Below are 19,013 nucleotides of genomic sequence, written 5' to 3'. Positions count from 1 at the left end.
AAATCTGCATCCACCTGGGGGAAAAAAATTGGAAAAATATGACTTAAAATAATAGTGATTATTTCTGAACTATAAAATAATTATTTCTAAACTACATGTACATATCCCCCAATTTTATACGTACACATACATATTTTATTATTATTTTTAAAGTACTTACATTAATACCAAAAAGACTTTTTTTTTTTAAAGCAGTGGGATAAGAAATAACCAAGTAAAAACTTAAAACAGACAAACAAAAACTTGTTCCCTGACAAAGTACCGCTGCGAAAACCGGCTGTTGAAATATTCACAACCTACTGTTACTTGGGTCACATTCGCTGCTACTGCTCTGTATTTACTGGGAGACCAGGGAAGCCCAAGCCAACTGTACAGGAGGGACCGGTGTGGAAGCTTCTACTTCTAGGATTTCCTGCTTCGCCTCATTCACACACTCCAGAGTCCTGACTTAGCTAAAAGTGAAAATCCACCGCAGTTGAAACACGACTAAGCATGTCGTTTCGATTTCAGGTCTCCTTCATCCCGAACCTGCAAAGAATGGCTGTAATATCCGGTTTGCTTTTCACTTCTAAAGAGAACGGTCCATATCCGTAGAAGGCAGACGCTGCAGGAGCGCGAAAGGATAGGCGAGGGCAGCTGAGAACTTGTCCCTGACCGCAGCTCCCGCCCTAGGTAAGTTCGCTCCTAAACCTGGTCTTCCATGCACAAATCCATTAACTAACAACAACAAATTCCCAAGCGCAGACCCCACGCGGGCAGGCGGCAAAGACAGCATAAGAACGGCGAGGGTGCTCCGCGGTGTGTGGCCCGTGGGATGGTTTGCTCTGCCTGAAAAGCGACAGCGCCTGCACCGTGTGCCGGGATGCGTTGCCCCTCTTCTGGCACCCACCCGGGTTTGCACCAAAAGCCCTGCACGGAAGGACTGCATCCGACTGCATCTTTAGAAAGGGGGATTGAAGTCCTTTCTTAGACTGAGGGACCAAACCCCGACCCAGTCACGGAGGTGCGGCGTAGACTCGCCCCCTCCCTTCCCAACGCCCTTTTTCAGACAGGCCCTGCCTGCCTCCCTGCTGGGCATTGGGAAAACAGAGAGAAAAGATGATCCTTACCTTAGGGACCGTGTAAATCTAAATTTTGGACTGTTGGTTGTTCTTTCATTAATTACATTCAATATTCTGAAGTTGCTACAAAGCTATATTACATGAAATAATTCAACATTCTTCCTAATCGATTGTTAATCAACTGTTAAAAATAACCGTATGACCGAACTATATGGTTTGCTCATCACGCACTGTTTCTAAACGCACCATCCACACAAATAATAACCTGCAGTATTTATTAAAAATACAGGTTTGAAGCATTTTTAACCATCACTCTAGATAACTCTTACAGGCAGTAACTTTGGAAAATAATGATCATTTATCAGTATATAATACAGCTATCTCATTCTACTTTTTGTTTTGGAGAGAAAAGCTTCTTGCCTTGCTTCCACAGTCCTGCTTTGCATTAAACATTTTTTAAAAGAAAATCACCTTGTAAGATCATCTCTTTCCCAAAGCTTTTCGTAACATTAACTGTGAGAACTCCACATTTCCTCCTAACACGGCATTACAAAGGCTCATGTTTTACTTCTAATTTCTCCTTGAACAACCATAGAAGAAGTCTCATGAGAATCAGGTTGAATTTTTTAACCAAAAAATATTATAGTTACCCTCTTACTCCTTGGAAATTTCCAGTTTTCAGAATCCTATTGACACAGAACTTGTCTCACTATTCTGTGGCTTCACAGGCTCATTATTGAAACAGTACATTAATTGTGGAAAATTTAATGTATTGAGAGGTTTTGTCATTGATCCAGACAGTAATGAATTAACCAGGAATTACCGTTTTACCCATAACACTGATAAGAAAGTTGTAATTTACCGAGGCGAGTTCCTTTTTCAAGGTCGTCCAGGCAATAGATGACTAGAACTCTAGGTGTTAATTCATAGCAGTCTCCCTCCAGAATCTGTACTGTGACATCCCAGGTGTCTCTGGGTTGCCCCTGCCTAACACTCTCCACAGTGCCCTCCTTGTCTGTGGTTCCCTTGGGGTCTGATTCTGCCAGCTCATACTTCTCATGGGACAGTTTGTTTGTGGTAATCCTTCCTTCCTTCATACCAGCTTTAACTTGTGGGAAGGAGTTGTCACCATTTCTACCCAAACCAATTCTTTGCCTTCTTTTGGGATTTCACCCTTCCTGCCTCCTTCAATACTTATTATTTAAGCAATACTTACATAGCATTTATTACGTATCAAATATAATTTTAAGTGGTTCATATGTATGCAGTCTGGGATACTTTTTATTCTAGTGGCCCTACAATTTAGTTATTATAAGAATTCCCATTTCACAGATGAAAAAAAGGAGACAGATATCTTTCCAGTAATCACGCAGCTTGGAAAGTATGGATCCAGTGTTTGAGCCCAGGCAGTTGAGCCCCAAACAAACAGTATGATGCTGTCTCTCTTTAACTTATCAGGCATCCATTTCTTTCCAGGATCTTCAAACAATCTCTCTTTCTCTGTCTGTCTGTCTGTCTCAATCTTTATCTCCTTGCTCTTGCTCTAATTTTAGCTCTACTCTACATCTCCCCCTCTGCCATCAACACCTTTGACAAATCCCTTTTACGGGCCTGAAAATTCATGGATATCTGCCATGTAATTAGTCATTTTTGTTTCTCATAAGAAACAAATGGACAATATTTCTATTCCCCCCAAATGTGGAGAGTAAATATAATATTCAAAAGTTATGTAAGGATGCATTCTTTATCCAGAAATTATTCTTAGTTGCAGACTGCTATTTCAATTAATATCCCGAATTAGCTAAGAAAGTTGTAATTGCGTGTTACCACCTGTCCCAAACTATACTGGATCATATTATCCAGACTCACCTATAATGATACAGGAGTGGTGAGCTCACTTCTGTCTCCTGAAGGAGGTGCCCAATTGTGCCCAATGAGCATTTACTTACTTGAGGGCATGCCCTTGTAGGGGCACCTTTTTGCATGAGACCTCCTACCACTTTGGGTCCCGTACTGCCTAAATGACTATTCAAGTAACCCCACCTTAGGCAGAGGACTGGAACCAGTGTGGGGACATGTGAATGTTGCTTAGCGTTATCTTAGAATAAAGGCACAGTAAATGTTCTTTGGATGGTCTCTATCTTTTGGTATGATGAAATGTTCCATTCATTTAGATGACAACAATCAAAGCAGAGTCTAGCTCAGATGTGGAGCTCTGTCAGATCCGGGAAGATCCTCAAACATCCTCACAACTGGCTCTCTTTGCTGTAAACTTATAAACGAGAAATGTTTTTCAGTACATGAATGAATCCTGGCCCCATATATTTCCTTTTTTAATGTTTGTTTGTTTCCCTTTCTTTCTTTCTTTCTTTCTTTCTTTCTTTCTTTCTTTCTTTCTTTCTTTCTCTCTTTCTTTCTTTAGAGAATGAGCAGGAGAGGGACAGAGAGAGAGATTGAGAATCCCAAGCAGGCTTCTCGCTGTCAGCTCAGAGCCCAACATAGGGCTTGATCATAAGTCCTAAGGGTCTGACGCTTATCACCAACAGAGCCACCCAGGAACCCCTGGACCCATATATTTCTTTAAGCACTGTGTATAAAGGTTTTGGATATTGAGACAAGCTGCATTATTTCTTTTCCCTTCTTCTACGCTCACTCCCCCAACCAATCCACCTCCTGTCCTCTTCCTTTCACTAAATCTATCCTTATCACGGGCACTGTTCACCTTCATTTTCTCTTTCTCAGAATATTTTGTGTATAATTCAACCCCCAATAACCCTATCTATTGCCGTGTATTTCATCTCCTGCTTACTTTTCTCCAGACCACTTACCATCATCTAACACATGTAGATCTTTTCTCATTTGTTTTGTTAATTACCTGACTGCCCCTACTAGACTGGAGCTCCACGAGGCAAGAATCTTATCCATTTTGTTCATTTCTGGATACTGAGCACCTAGAACAGTGCAGCATACAGTAGATACTCAATAAATATTTGCAGAATTGATGAGCCACTATATTGTCCTGGAATTCTTAGAAACTCTATGACCACTCTTCTCATTTCCTTCGTGTCTCATTCTGCCTTACCCCCAAAATGTTGGTTTTCTCAGGACTCTATCATCAGTCCTTTGCTTTCTTCATTCTGTTCATTTTATGCATCTCTTGGATATGATTATTTTAGGATTCACTTTAAGAACAATTAAGATAATAGATACAGGTTTTCTGTACCAAGCCTTAAGGCACTAACTAGGGTACACAATTTTCCCTTAGGAATGATGTCTATATTCCATAAGCAGAAAGCTGATATGTGTGTAATTTGTACAACCATTAGAGGTGACTTCACAGGGGGGGCGCCTGGGTGGCTCAGTCGGTTTAGCATCCCACTTCGGCTCAGGTCATGATCTCGTGGTCCGTGAGTTCAAGCCCCACATTGGGTGCTGTGCTGACAGCTTGGAGCCTGTTTCAGAATCTGTGTGTCTCTGTCTCTCTGACGCTCCCTCGTTCATGTTCTATCTCTCTCTGTCTCAAAAATAAATAAACGTTAAACAAAAAAAATTTTTTAGAGGTGATCTTGTGTTTTTAGAGGTGATCTAGATCACCTCTAAATAGAGGTGATTTAGAGGTGATCTTCAGGATCTTGTGTTATATTGAACAGTTCTTCTGGATTACAGGTTACCATGGCATCTGGACTCACCATGGAAGCCCCCATTTGCCTGATAAAAAACAAGGAAGAGGAGCTGGTGGTGAATCCAGAAGCACTAGAGATTCTTGACAAGATATCTCAGCCTGTGGTGGTGGTGGGAATTGCAGGGCTGTCTCGGACAGGAAAATCCTACCTGATGAACCGCCTGGCAGGACAGAACCATGGTGAGTGTTGTCCTGGGACCAGGGCCATTTGCTTGGAACCATCAATATAACAGGCTGTTCAGGCCTCCTCTAGTGTCATCTCAAGGAAGAGCCTAACCCCTCCCACTGAAGAAAAATTCTAATTCTCACCATCAGATTTACAACCTAACCCTATCTATCCACAAAATCTTACTCTTGTATCTAGTAAAAAAGAAGAGTCTCCAACCCTGCTTGTTCTCTGGAACCCATCCACTCTCATCAGCTCAGCTCCTGTCGTGATTCCCTTTCTTTCTTTTGTGTCACTTTTGCCCAAATTACAGGGCCATTCCCAGCAGCATAAAATTTTAGTTTATTGTGTCTTCTTTTTAAAAGAGATAGAAAAAGGGGAGCCTGGGTGGCTCAGTCGGTTGAGCGGCCGACTTCGGCTCAGTACATGATCTCACGGTCCATGAGTTCGAGCCCCATGTCAGGCTCTGTGCTGACAGCTCAGAGCCTGGAGCCTGTTTCAGATTCTGTGTCTCCCTCTCTCTGACTCTCCCCTGTTCATGCTCTGTCTCTCCCTGTCTCAAAAATAAAAATAAAAAAACGTTAAATTGTTTTAAAAAAAATTTAAAAAAAATAAAAGAGATAGAAAAAAAGAGGAAGGAAGGAATGAAGGAGGGAGGGAGGAAGGAAGAACCTGTTATTCCCAAATCTCAAGGGAGCTAAGATTAAATTTTTTCTTCCATTTCATAACAAAAGTTTGATAAATTGTGCTCCCTCTCTTTCTGTATTCAGTGTTTTCTAATGTGAAAACTGTAATATGCCCAGAAAAGTTTGTAAAACTTACATGTACTATAAAGTTATTAAATGTAAGATGGTCACCTGATTAGGTAAAGAAATTTAATATTACCAACACTCAAAGCCCAAATCACACCCTCTCACACTCTTATCTGTGCTCACCAGTATTTTTAATTTTGATGGCACGTCTTCACTTTTTAAAGATGGTTTCAGGGGCATCTGGGTGGCTTGGTCAGTTGACTGTCCAACTACCGATTTTGGCTCAGGTCATGATACCAGGGTCATGAGATAGAGCACTGCATCAGGCTATGTGCTGAACCCTCTCTCTCTCTCTCTCTCTCTCTCTCTCTCTCTCTGCCCCTCTATCCTGTTCGTGTGTGCGCGCGCTCTCTCTCTGAAAGAAAGAAAGAAAGAAAGAAAGAAAGAAAGAAAGAAAGAAAGAAAGCAATGGTTTTATAGTCTATGCATTTCAAAAAAGTTTAATTTGGTCTGCTTTTAAAGTTTATATAAATGAAATTGTACCATGTGTATTCTTTTGTGTGTTGTTTTTCTTGTATGTATTTGTAATTTATTTCTGTTAACTGCTGCATAGTGTACAATCATATGAAGATATCAGAATTTGTTTCTCCATTTATTATTAATGAATGTTGAGATTGGTCCCAGATTTTCTTGTTTATGAATTCAACTATCATAAATGATTTTGTACTTAAATTCCAGTACACACTTACTCAACCTTCCCCCATTGATTATACCCAGAATTGGACCCACAGGGTGACAGGGTATCTGTGTTTTCAGCCATTCTGGACAGTCTCAAACAGCTTTTTAACTTTTATGTACAATTTACATGACTGTTAGCAGTCACTGAGATTTTCCCACATCCTTATCACCATTTGGTAATGTTAGACATTTTGGCTTTTGCTAACCTTGTGACTATATAGTCACATAGTCTATGTCTCACTATGAATCAGTTTGAGAACCTTTTCATATATTTATTTGCTGCTTGTATTTCTTATTTTTTTCAGTGCAATAAAGTTTTTTTTCCTTTTAAGGGTCAGCTAAAACTACACAGGTTAGTAGAGTTTACATTAATCTGTCCTATGACCTATTTGAGCCTATACAGGTACAAGATGAGCAGGGGGCCCAAAGTGTTTCCTCAGAAAATCCTTAATGTCTGTAAATAGTAGATTGTCGCTGAAATGGAAGAAACTCCTTTCCCTGCTGGACCCTGAAATGGAAGACATTTATAAGTTTCACCACTGTAGCTCCTGGGGAACCTGGACTATCTACTGTCCCTGTATGTTGTTAACTCCTCCCTTGCAGGTTTCCGCATGAACGCCACAGTGAGATCTGAAACCAAGGGCATTTGGATGTGGTGTGTGCCCCACTCCTCCAAGAAGAACCACATCCTTGTCCTTCTGGACACTGAGGGCCTGGGGGATGTGAAAAAGGTAAGGAAGAAAGTTGAGTAAACTTCCTTGCTCTTGCCTATTAATTCACTACCTCAATTCCACTTCTGTGACCTATTCCTACAAATAGCAAGTGCAAATTATAGATAATGAGGTTAAATTCTCTTATCTTGAACTTTTTTCCTTGAGAGCACAAATATTTTGATATTTTGAGTTAAGATATTCATCTTACTTTTAACACCAGGGTTAATGACACAATTTAATAAACACTTTTGAGTAGCTACATCCAGGCCTCTCTGCTAAGTACTACAGACACAGCAGGGAAGAAAGTAAAGACCCAGAGGTTAGCGGGGAGACCTCAAGTACTTAGTACAATCAGTACCAGGTGCCATGGATGCAACCTCGTAGTGGGTAGGGATTAGATTTCAACTTTCCTGGTGAAATAACACGAAAACTGACTGAAGTGTAACCCATCAGGTCAATGGGACTACCAGTTAAATTGTATGGATTGGTGAGTTTGAATATAGTAGCCTCAAAAATAGGTTTGAACAAAGTAATATATTTAAATAAACTCCAGAAAAGCTTTGGCTGTTCCAAGAACATCCATAATGATTTTAGTCTAAGTTTCTTCACTGACTTCTAAAAAGCATGATCTTGACCAATAGAAAATATTGTAAACAGGATACTTGTAGGCGTGTTGTCTTCACAGTATTAGGCACAATCAGTAGTTTCTCCTTACTTCATATAAGTCTGAGTCTACATTGTAGCAGCAGAAGATGGGTTGATTCTGATACTGCCCCTCAAAAAATAAAGGAGAGACTTAGAAATTCTGAATTAAAATTTTTTAATGTTTTAAAACTTTAAGTTTTAAAGTCCTCAGTATAAAATAAAGTATAAAATAAAAACAGAAGAGAAACTAAAACAAAACCTTTCAGGCCTCATGAATTCATCTCACCATATGTTTGGATTTTAACAAGTTTATCCCTTCTTTGAATGTACCAGCAACTTCTCAAACTAAGAAAAAAGAACATAAGTACCAACTTGTTACTTACCATTCAAGGGTCCTGCAACTTAATTCCTAGTGAGTTAGATCTACTCTAATTACCACCCCCCACCCAAAAAATGAAGAGGGACTCTTGATGGTGAAATATATTATATTTTGGCCAAAATTTGTTTCTTTTTATCTAATTACACTTGCTTAAGGGACCCAAACATACCATATTATTAATAACTGGTGGCAATAGAGAACAACTCACCAAATTTAGATTTAAGTAGTGTCTAATTCTGTTTTCCTGGCCTTCAATGCCCCTCCCATCTTGTCTTGAATCTCCTTCCCAGTCTTGTCATCTACTCTCACACATTTATACATTGCTTCAGCCAAATGGAGTAATTCTATAATACATTTATATGATTGTGCTTTTTAATTCTGACTTGGCTTGTGTTGGTCCTCCCATGATCTTTTCATTTCCACAAATCCACACTGCATCATTTCTTTAAAACCCACCTATTTTTTTTTTACCCACTGCCATCATTTCACAGTCAGATGTAATCTCTTGCTCAGAATTCGCAGGGCACTTTTCTTTTTTACATTTTTGGTTTTTACCCCTTTTCCTTTTACATTTTAGGCTTCTGGTTCTACTCCTGGCAGAGATCATTAACTTGGTTAATGTTTCTTGGTTGTGTGTTTACTCATTGGTTGACCAGCCCAGAAAGTCAACTTCTTGAGGGCAACGACTATCATATGGGTGGTTGTGTCCACACAACCAAATGTATTGCCTGACATTTAGAAGACAACCGATGAATAGTTGTTGAATTTAACTGAATGACATTGTGTTTTTAATGTTGTCCATGACGCATAAAGTTTGCTGTAGGAATAATTTCCTGCTTATTGGCATATATCTACTGTGTTCTAGTCACTGTGTTAATGAATGGAAATGTTAACAAGTAAATGAAGGGGAGACTCTTTAGTCTTTTGCTCTAATGTGCTTTCCAGGTCAACCCTAAGAATGACTCATGGATCTTTGCCCTGACTGTGCTTCTGAGCAGCACCTTGATCTATAACAGCATAGGCACCATCAACCACCAGGCCCTGGAGCAGCTGCAGTATCCTTCCAGGGACCAAACCACCATGTTTTATTGAGTTTACAGGAATGGCAACTGAGACTGTCATCTTAATTGTCTGGTTGAGGAGAAGGGACATGGGAAATAAGTTAATGTTTATAAAATTTGTTTTTATAAGACCTGGAAATTGTGGTATAAATCATTTCTCCTTCCTTAGCTGAATTCTCAGCTACGTGGCTGAACTAACGCAGCTCATCAGGGCAAAATCCTCAACACCTGATGAAGTAGAGGACTCCACCGAGTTTGTGAGTTTCTTTCCAGACTTTGTTTGGACTGTCCGGGATTTCACTCTGGAGTTGAAGATAGATGAATCCTCAATCACTGAAGATGAGTACCTGGAGGATGCCTTGAAGCTAATTCCAGGTCTCAGAGCATGGCATGGGTGATGGAGGTTCCAGAGGGAGTGGGAGCAACTAAGCCCTGTCCTTCAGGACTTGAAATCAAATTTTGTTTGCCCTTGGTTCGAGATATAGTCTATTAGTGAGGGGTGATTGGTGAATGATGTGTGGTGATTGTTTTTCATAGGTTATGAGCTGCAAAACTCCAGCTGCTGGAGTAAGCTCGCTGAGGAAATTTAAGGACCACTGTGGAACCAAATGATTTTAGACCAAATGGGTGTTATGAAACATTTTTCTAGGTTACAGTGCTGCAGCTTCCTAAGGCCCACATACTCGTGTTCCTTTTATGTGCTCCTCTTGTTTCATACTGACAAAAATAGCTCATCAGATTAGAAGTTGGTGAACATTGAATCACAAGAAATAAACGGACATAAATTGTTTGTTATGGAAAAATATACAAAACATAAAATTTACCATCTTAACCATTTTTGAGCTTATACTTCTGTGGCAATAAATGCATTCACATTGTTGTGCAAGCATCACCACCCACCAACTCCGAAAACTTTTTATCTTCCCCATCCAAAGTTGTACCTGCTAAACACTAACTCCCTAATACCCACCACCCACAACCCTTGGCAGCCACCATTCTACTCTCTGTCTCCATCTAGGTACCTCATAGAAATGGAATCATACACTACTTATCTTTTTGTGACTGGCTTATTTCAGTAACCATAATGTCCTCAAGATTCATTCATGCTGTAGCAGGTGTTAGAATTTCTTCCTCTCTGACTAAATAGTATTCTACTATGTATTGGGGCGCCTGGGTGGCTCAGTCGGTTAAGTGGCCGACTTCAGCCCAGGTCATGATCTCGCGGTCCGTGAGTTCGAGCCCCGCGTCGGGCTCTGTGCTGACATCTCAGAGCCTGGAGCCTGTTTCAGATTCTGTGTCTCCCTCTCTCTGACCCTCCCCTGTTCATGCTTTGTCTCTCTCTGTCTCAAAAATAAATAAACGCTAAAAAAAAAAAAAAAAAAAAAATTAAATAGTATTCTACTATGTATATACCATATTTAAATGACCGTATTTTAAAAATATATTTCATGTTTCTATGAAATATTCTATGAATACTTTACTAGTGCCTGGACAGTTACAAATTTCAGAGAAAGGATATTTACACATTAAGAGTCCAGAAAAAAAAAAAAGATGTCCTTCTAGTAAGACTTTCAGATCCACATCTATCTGTCACATGATTTCACTTTCTTCTTTCTTACGGTCTTGTACATTATGTTACCATTTTAATATCATTAATTCACTACATGTTAATTTTACTTGCATTTTATTTTTACTTTATTTTAGCAGAGTGAATAATTGATGGCACCTGGAAATAATACAAGTTTTTATTTAATCATTCATGTATTCATTTTTCCAAAAAAATTTTATTGAACATCTTATATATCCCCCAAAATCATTCTATGAAGTACTTCCAAGTCAGATCTAGCCTGACATAGATAGTGTTAAGACCTCCAAATTACCTGCAGGTTAACCTTACCACGTGGACACTTCCGCTAAAAGAGCTCCAAACATATTTTTTTAGTGTGATTTTTTTTTTACTCTGAATTTTAGAAATTTTTTTCTTCCCTTGGTATTATTTGTCCATCTCCTGTTATTTTCACAAACAATGTCTTACTCTTCTTTCTGGCATTACTTTATTTTAGGAATTTTCACTACCTTTGTTCATTCATCAGTCATTTGATAAACATTTTATAAATACTTAAACCACTAAACTCCATACCAATGCTAAGGAAACCAATTATAAGTTTGTTCAGTTGAGCCTGATGCCTTTCTTTCTTCTCCCATAGTATTTTCTTGACTCTGCTCCATGCAGAAATGGATTTTCCATACCTGTGGTGATGGCCCAGGTTGGTTAGAAATGACTGGATGAAAGGAGATTTACAGACACAGGAGCTGCAATGATGGGAAAATTCCTGGAAATGAAGTCCTCACTCCTCTACCTGAAGGCTGCCTTTCAGTGATCACCTTTTTTCCACCTTTGCAGGCACAAATCCCAAAATCCAAAATTCCAACATTCCCAGAGAGTGTATCAGACAGTTCTTTCCAAAACGGAAGTGCTTCATCTTTGACCGGCCTACAAATGACAAAAATCTCTTAGCCCATATTGAGAACGTGCCAGAAGACCAGCTGGACAGTAGTTTCCGGGAGCAATCAAACAAATTCTGCACCTATATTTTCACTCATACAAAGACCAAGACCCTACGAGAGGGAATCATTGTCACTGGGAACCGTGAGTCACCTTTGTCCCACAGCATGTCTCTGTATCAGTGTGCGTGGGGGAGGTTTGAGTATACTCTGAGTTTGGCAGTAATTTTGTTGACATCTGTGTGTAATGATGGGGAAGCAGATATTCATGCCATGAAAAGGTATCCATACATGTTTCTTAATTAGTCTCCCTATGTGAGGGTTTGCTGAGACTTAATATATCTCAAAACCCTAATTCGCTAATTATAAAAAGGCAAGACAGAGTTAAAGAGAGGACATCTGCAGATTGAGAAATCCTATAGGATATCTTCTGGTCTTTAAGGATATAGTAGGTATTTTGTAAACTTACATGAGTCAGATGTTCCGGCAAGCCCATTGACAAAGAAAATTATGTATAGTCTTATATGCAGAGCAGGCTTCATGGGCACGTGACTTATACAGTCCGGTAATACCTTGTGCAGAGATGAGCCAATACTCTCTGTGTGTTTTGTTTTAAGTTTCCTTATTTATTTTGGGAGAGAGAATTCTAAGCTGTCAGCGCAGAGTCTGATCTGGGGCTTCAACTCAAACCATGAGATCATGATCTGAGTGGAAATCAAGAGTCGATTGCTTCACCAGCTGAGCCACCCAGGCACCCATCTATCCGTGTTTTGAATTCTTGATCATTTTCAACTGGGAGCCCACGTTTCCATTTTGTCCTGGGCCACACAAATTATGTAGCTGGTCTTGTTTGTGTATACTACTTCACCTGTATAATCTATTCCTTTTTATTCTCATTGAATGGGAAACTATTTTTCCAGTGACCCATGAGCATATTAATTGCAATGAATCAATTATTAAAAAAATTGTTTTAATGTTTATTTTTGAGAGAGAGAGAGAGAGAGAGAGAGCGCGAGCGGGGAAGGGGCAGAGAGAGATGGAGATACAGAATCCGAAGCAGGCTCCAGGCTCCAAGCTGTCAGCACAGAACCCTGCCCAGAGCTTGAACCCATGAGCTACAAGATCATGTCCTCAGCCAAAATTGGATGCTCAAATGACTGAGCCACACAGGCGCTCCTGTAATTGATCATTTAAATTATAATATGAAGAAATGGAGAACAATAAAACAAAGAATAGGAAAACAATGTTGTTAGAAAGAAATAGATTCCCAAAGAAGAAAATAAAGTTTGTTTCTAAATAAGGTGGGGTTTTTGTGATCTCGGGATGATGCTCCATAAAAACTGGAAGCCAATGATTAAGACCTTGCTATTTATCCTCAAATTTCCTGCATTATTCAGGGCTGGGGACTCTGTTGAAAGCCTATGTGGATGCCATCAAGACGGGAGAAGTTCCTTGCTTGGAGAACGTGGTGACAGCTCTTGCCCAGCGTGAGAACTCAGTGGCCGTGCAGAAGGCAGCCGACCACTACAGCGAGCAGATGGCCCAACGAGTGAGCTTCCCCACAGACACGCTCCAGGAGCTGCTGGATGTGCATACAGACTGCGAGAGGGAAGCCATTGCAGTCTTCATGGAGCATTCCTTTAAGGATGACAAGCGGTCTTTCCAGAAAAAGCTTGTGGTAGTGTGTCTTAGCATTTATCCTTCCTAATTCCTACCCTTCTGGATGAATGCTTACAGTACATTTTTTTGACTCCGCAGCTCTTCTACCTCTCATGGTGGATGGAACCTGGGTTCTTGTGAGTGACAGGGCACTACAGGGTTACTAGTCACCTTTTTACTAAAAGATGGGCATTCTATTAATTTTCTATTGCAACATTTGAAAACTACCATTAATTTAGCACACTGTAATAATAAATATATATTTGTATATATATATTATTCATATATAATATATATAATACATATATAGTATACATGCATAAGCTTACCATTCTGTAGGTCAGAACATAGGCATAGGATGGCGCCATCCTCTGCTCAGAGTGTCACAGACTAAAAACAAGATGTTGGCCAAAATGAGTTCTCAGCTGCAGGCTCTGGAGTGGCTCCAAGTTCATTCGGGCTGCTGACTGAATCCCCTTCCTTTTGGTTGTAGGATTCATGTTCCCTTTTTTGTTGGCTTTCAGACAGGGGGTGCCTCCAGCTCCTAGAAGCATTTTTTGTATATCTCCATGTTCTCCTTTCATCTTCAGGACAACAATGACACATAAAATTCTTTTCATATTTTAGTTTTTTTTGACTTCCTCTTCTACTAAGAGCTTGGGAGAACTCTCTGCTTTAAAAGAATATATGGTCTTATCTAAGCCTTCTCCAATCCTACCCTCTAGTAATCTCCATTTCTTAAAGTTAACTTGTACCATGTAATATCTAACCACTGGAATAAAATTCAGCAAATTCATAGGCTCCAGGACCATGCAAGGGGTATACATCAGAAGAAGGAAATCTTGGAGGAGAGTTTAATTCCTGGGGACAATTAATTACCATTGGCATCTTTCTGGAAGTTTGTCTTTCAGTCTATGACCACCCTACAGTGAAAAAAATCTCTTTGGTCGTATTGAGAAAATGCCAGAAAGTCAGCTGTATTGTAATTTTCAAGAGCAGGGGAAATGTTTATTTTTTCCTCTTTACACACTCAAATTCTTGTTAAAAGAATTCATGGAGAGTTCCAAAGTCTGCTCAGAATACACTTTAGTCATTACCAGATGATTGTTTGGGGGGCAGGGGGATGTACATTTTCATCCATAACATCCCAAACTCTCTGAGGAAACTCTACTTCTAGCCACAATTCAACTTCCTATTGCTCATTGTTGATGATTGGGTCACTGTTAATCATACTACAGCAGAAGGAACCATGGAGTTCATGTCTTCCAACCCCAGGGAAGTAAAGGGACTTTCTACAGGTCACACAGAGAATTGGTCAGAACTAGGGCTAAAAGTCTCTTGACTCCTGGTCTGTTCCATGTTTCATTGTACTCTTAGGTAATCAGGATGCTTTTTCTAAAAGGATGACAGTTGAACTTTCCCTCCTAACAGCTTCTTCCCATTGGATTTCTCTACATTTCCCTGGCAGGACACCATAGAGAAAAAGAAGGATGATTTCTTGATGCAAAATGAAGATGTATCTTTCAAATATTGTCAGGCTGCAATGGAGCAGCTTTCAGAGCCTCTGAAGGAAAGCATTTCAAAAGGAACTTTCTCTGTTTCTGGAGGATATGATTTGTACTTAAAAGCAAAGAGAAATGTTGAACTTGGTTATAAAGAGGTGCACAGGAAAGGAGTTAAGGTAAGGAATAAAGGGAAAGAGGTTGAACAGTAGAGTGGAGTCAGGTGGCCTTTGTTGCACCTTCTGAATATCTAAGACCCTAGTACCAATTATGGGGAAAAACAAGAGCAAGGCAATAATTCCCTATGGAGCATATGATAATATTTGTGCTAAGTCCCTGGAGAATACAAATATTAGAGACACAACTTTGCTCCCAAGATGCTGATTTTACCAGAGATACAAATAGTGAACAGGATAGGGTATGATAAAGGTTATACTGGTATGCTAATAGACTAATGATAATGGTAATGATGATAATAATGGTTAACACATTGAACACTGACTCTCTCTACCACACATGGTCTTTAGGTGCTTTTGTTGGGTTATTAATTTAATCATCAGAGTAATATTGTGAATTAGGTACACTACTATCTACATTATACACTTGAGAAATGTGATGCACAGAGAAGTTAATAAATTGCCTAAGCCCATGCCACAGTAAGTGGTAGAGCTGGTAGGGCAAATCAGTATCTTGGTGGCCATTCAAAGCTCAGATGGCAGCTTAGGAAACATTATAGAAGGTTGCTCCTAGAAGTTTAAGATGAAGTATTCATAGATGTTAGCTTTATTAAGAAAAGCTAGAAGAGCTTCCAGGAAGAAGAATGTCCAAATACATATAAACAAAGTTTTAATATGTTTGTAGAATCAGGAGTCTGGTTGGCTGTAACCCATGGTGGGGCTTGGGGGTGGGCATCAGTTAGAAAAGGGTCTCAAGAACTAAGAAGACTATGATGGAGTTTTTCCATTCTCATCAATAGATTAGAATTTATGCTGTGGACATAGAAGGAAGGGAATCACTCAGGGATACACAATTTACTGGGCCACATTTGAGGTTTTGTTGAACAATTATTTCTGCAACCAGAGACAAGATCTTTGTTGCCTGACATGTATTTGCTCCTTGTTGGTTGGTTCCTCAGGCAAATGAGATCCTCCAGAACTTCCTACAGTCACAGGCAGCAGTAGAGGAATCCATCATGCATTTAGACAAAGCCCTCACTGCTGGGGACATGGCCAAAGCAGGTACAGGGGAGGGCTCAACTCACAGCGGGATGGGTAGATTCCTGCAGTGCCCACTGACAGATCTGACCAAAGACCTTCTTGCAACAAGGAGTTTCCTCTTCTACCACAGAAAACATGCTCTGTTCAATCAATTCTGAAAATAACAAGACAAGTGGTAGTTGTACATCAGCCAGCCAGGCAGAGTCTCTAACTTCAAAATGAGAAACCTGTCAATGGTGTGGCCATCTGGTGAAATTACACATTTCCCAGTCACCTTTGCAAAGTCAGTTAAGTCTCTAAGCTCAGGAGGGTCAGACCTGACCTGTTATTTTATTCCCTTTAAAAACTTGCATGGGGCAGTGGAGCAGGCCAAAAGGGAGGCCTCTGAGAAGGAACAGGAGCAGCTAAAACAGAAAGAAAATGAACAAAAGCAAAAAATGGAGGCTCAAGAGAGGAGCCTCAAGGAAAACCTAAGCCAGCTGGAAGAGAAGATAAAGAAGGAAAAAGAAAACACTCAGGAAATGCTGGAAAGGATGTTGAAACATTATCTGAAGGTAAGTCTGGCCTGGATTTGGGCAGATCCTCACTCCTCAGGAAGAGAAGGACAAAATTTTAAGCAAAGTCATGATCCAAGAGTGAAACACAAATGGCATGTGATTTACTAACTGCCTCAGTCCATGTGGATCCTGCTGTAACCCTTAAAGCCATAATACATCTGCCCCTTCCATAGTGCTAGACTTTCGAGTATACAAATAACACCCCTTGAGGAATGGTTTGCTATTTGGAGTGGTTATGGAATGGTCTTGTGAACCCCAATTGAGTAGGGTCTTTGTCTTCTAGTCCTATAGTCCTTAGGATTCTTGATACCACCATCAGAGAGATCAGAAATAGAATTTTTTTTGTCTTGAAAGTATCCAATTAGGTCTGATATGAAATGAAAAGGCTCCAAAACTTGCTGCATTTTTTTCCAGATCTGTCTGAATATCCTGGGATTATTATAAAACATAGAGGAAAATCTTTCCTTGGTCCAACCTGCAGCTTGATAAGCAATATTCTGTACAGAGTCAGTAGTTACCATGCTTTATTAGATGACTGTGGCCATGCAACCTCAAATAGAACTGAGAATTCATTAGAATTAAAACTGTATTCCTACCCAAAGAGCATTGTTTGGGCTAGAATGTGTTATGGGGAAAGTTCTCATGTCTGATCTAGGCCCAACACCTACCCACCCCCAGAGAGATGATGCTGAAGACATCTTAGGATGTTATAAACCATGGATACTCTCATTATCCGGGTCAAAATGTATGGACACATTGGATATCCTCCAAACAGCAGTCTAAAGTGGCAGAAAAACAGACACGTACGTTTGCTGCTGGCTGAATCCTGATAATGGTGATTTTCACAAGTGGACTCTTTTCATTTTATAGGTCCAAGAAGAATTGCTTAATGAAAGATTTGGAAAGAAATCCGAGGAGTTGAATAAGGAGATAAATCGGCTACAAGAAGAGATTGAAAGAAACAAAAAAACTGATCCGTTATTGATTTCAAAGGCGATTGATGTGGCTGGGAATGTATTAATTGTGGCACTACCTGAAATTTTTAGGCTAGTCCGTCAAGGGAGGAAAATTCTCAATGAAAACAATTAAATAAGCTTAGATGTCTTGTTAAGGATACTATAAAATGAGGCTTCTTTTGTTTTAGTAGTGTAATACTGTGTTTATTTTTGAAATACATGTGTCATGCCACTTTCATACAACAAAAGTTTAAAAATAAAAAGTGATTGCAAAAAACATCAGCTCATGGCATACACAAGATAAACTTAATTTTGACTGAATGAAATAATTTAGTGAAATGGGAACCAAGTTGAAAAATACAATGGAAGAAAAGGCTAAATTTTCAATGCCATTGTAACAAAATAATTCTGAATAAGATTATAAAGACATTTGTAAAATTTACATAGAGACATACTTTAAGTGTTACTGAAGAACACAAAAATTTATAAAATGAACCAAAGTAAATAAGACATACATGGTGTATGTGTGTGTCTGTACATATATACATATATGTATACATATGTGTATATGTATGTATGTACATGTACACATATATGTACATGATTCCAACAAATATGTCAAAAATGTTTTGAAAGTAGACAAATTTGTTTTACAGTATACATTGAAAAACTGTAAGCAAAAATATCCAATGCAATTCTTTAAAGAGAAAAATAATGAGAGGCAGTTATCTCTAACTGTATGTTAAAACATCCCAACAAGTAGCACAATGAATATTGAATGAATAGCACAATGGTGCTGGCACCTGAATATTTAAACATCAGTAAAATAGTTTTGAAAGTTTGGACATCAGTAAAAATTCAGATAGAAATTTATTATACAATAAGTTTGGCACTTCACATTAGTGAAGGGATAAGGAATATTCTGTAAGTGTAATTTGTACTCTACATACCCATCTGGAAAAAAAATTTCAAGTCTTCCTTTCACTTCATACCAAAGCAAATTTCAGATGTATCAAAGATTTTTAAATGAAAATTAAATTGTAAAAGATTAAAAAGTAGTTTTGTGGTAGAAAAGTCCTTTTTCAGTGTGAATATGATGATTAAAAAGAAAAGATTAATATATTCAACTACATAAAAATAATGAAATTATTCATAGAAAAGAAAAAGCAAGGCAAGAAGACAAATACCAATATGAATATAAATTAACAACTTCTATCACAACGAGTATATTTCATGAAGCTATAGGAGCCCTTATAAATCAGTGAGAAAAGATAAACAACCCCATTAAAAATGTGCAGAACGGTAAGTAGAAAATATAGTTGGTCAATTCTGCTGATAATAAGAGCTATGTAAAGTAAAACTGTCAGCTACCCGTTTCACCTCTATGATTTGCAAGGAAGAACACATTTGACAGAAGACT

General features: G+C 39.1%; 1 protein-coding gene across 2 annotated transcripts in view; it reads left to right on the top strand.

Moving 5' to 3' along the window:
* LOC112867919 (guanylate-binding protein 7-like) overlaps window positions 1–17,875 on the top strand; it is a 46,255-nt gene extending 28,380 nt beyond the window's left edge. The window contains exons 2-12 of one of the 2 annotated variants that reach the window (XM_086717474.1): window positions 511–672; window positions 4,728–4,923; window positions 7,003–7,130; window positions 9,082–9,191; window positions 9,379–9,572; window positions 11,602–11,847; window positions 13,100–13,380; window positions 14,830–15,042; window positions 15,999–16,101; window positions 16,441–16,634; window positions 17,508–17,875. In XM_086717474.1, the coding sequence (XP_086573600.1) occupies window positions 4,734–4,923; window positions 7,003–7,130; window positions 9,082–9,191; window positions 9,379–9,572; window positions 11,602–11,847; window positions 13,100–13,380; window positions 14,830–15,042; window positions 15,999–16,101; window positions 16,441–16,634; window positions 17,508–17,726 (1,878 nt within the window). In that variant the 5' untranslated portion in view covers window positions 511–672; window positions 4,728–4,733 and the 3' untranslated portion in view covers window positions 17,727–17,875. Of the gene's footprint in view, window positions 1–416; window positions 673–4,727; window positions 4,924–7,002; window positions 7,131–9,081; window positions 9,192–9,378; window positions 9,573–11,601; window positions 11,848–13,099; window positions 13,381–14,829; window positions 15,043–15,998; window positions 16,102–16,440; window positions 16,635–17,507 lie in introns of those variants that run through there. The other variant, XM_025930946.2, reaches the window with a different exon arrangement.
* The last annotated feature ends 1,138 nt before the right edge of the window (window positions 17,876–19,013 follow it).

This window comes from Puma concolor, chromosome C1, assembly GCF_028749965.1.
Source record: "Puma concolor isolate L17-30 chromosome C1, mPumCon1.1.hap2, whole genome shotgun sequence".
Taxonomy (NCBI): Eukaryota; Metazoa; Chordata; class Mammalia; order Carnivora; family Felidae; genus Puma; species Puma concolor.
This window is presented reverse-complemented; position numbering and strand designations above follow the sequence as displayed.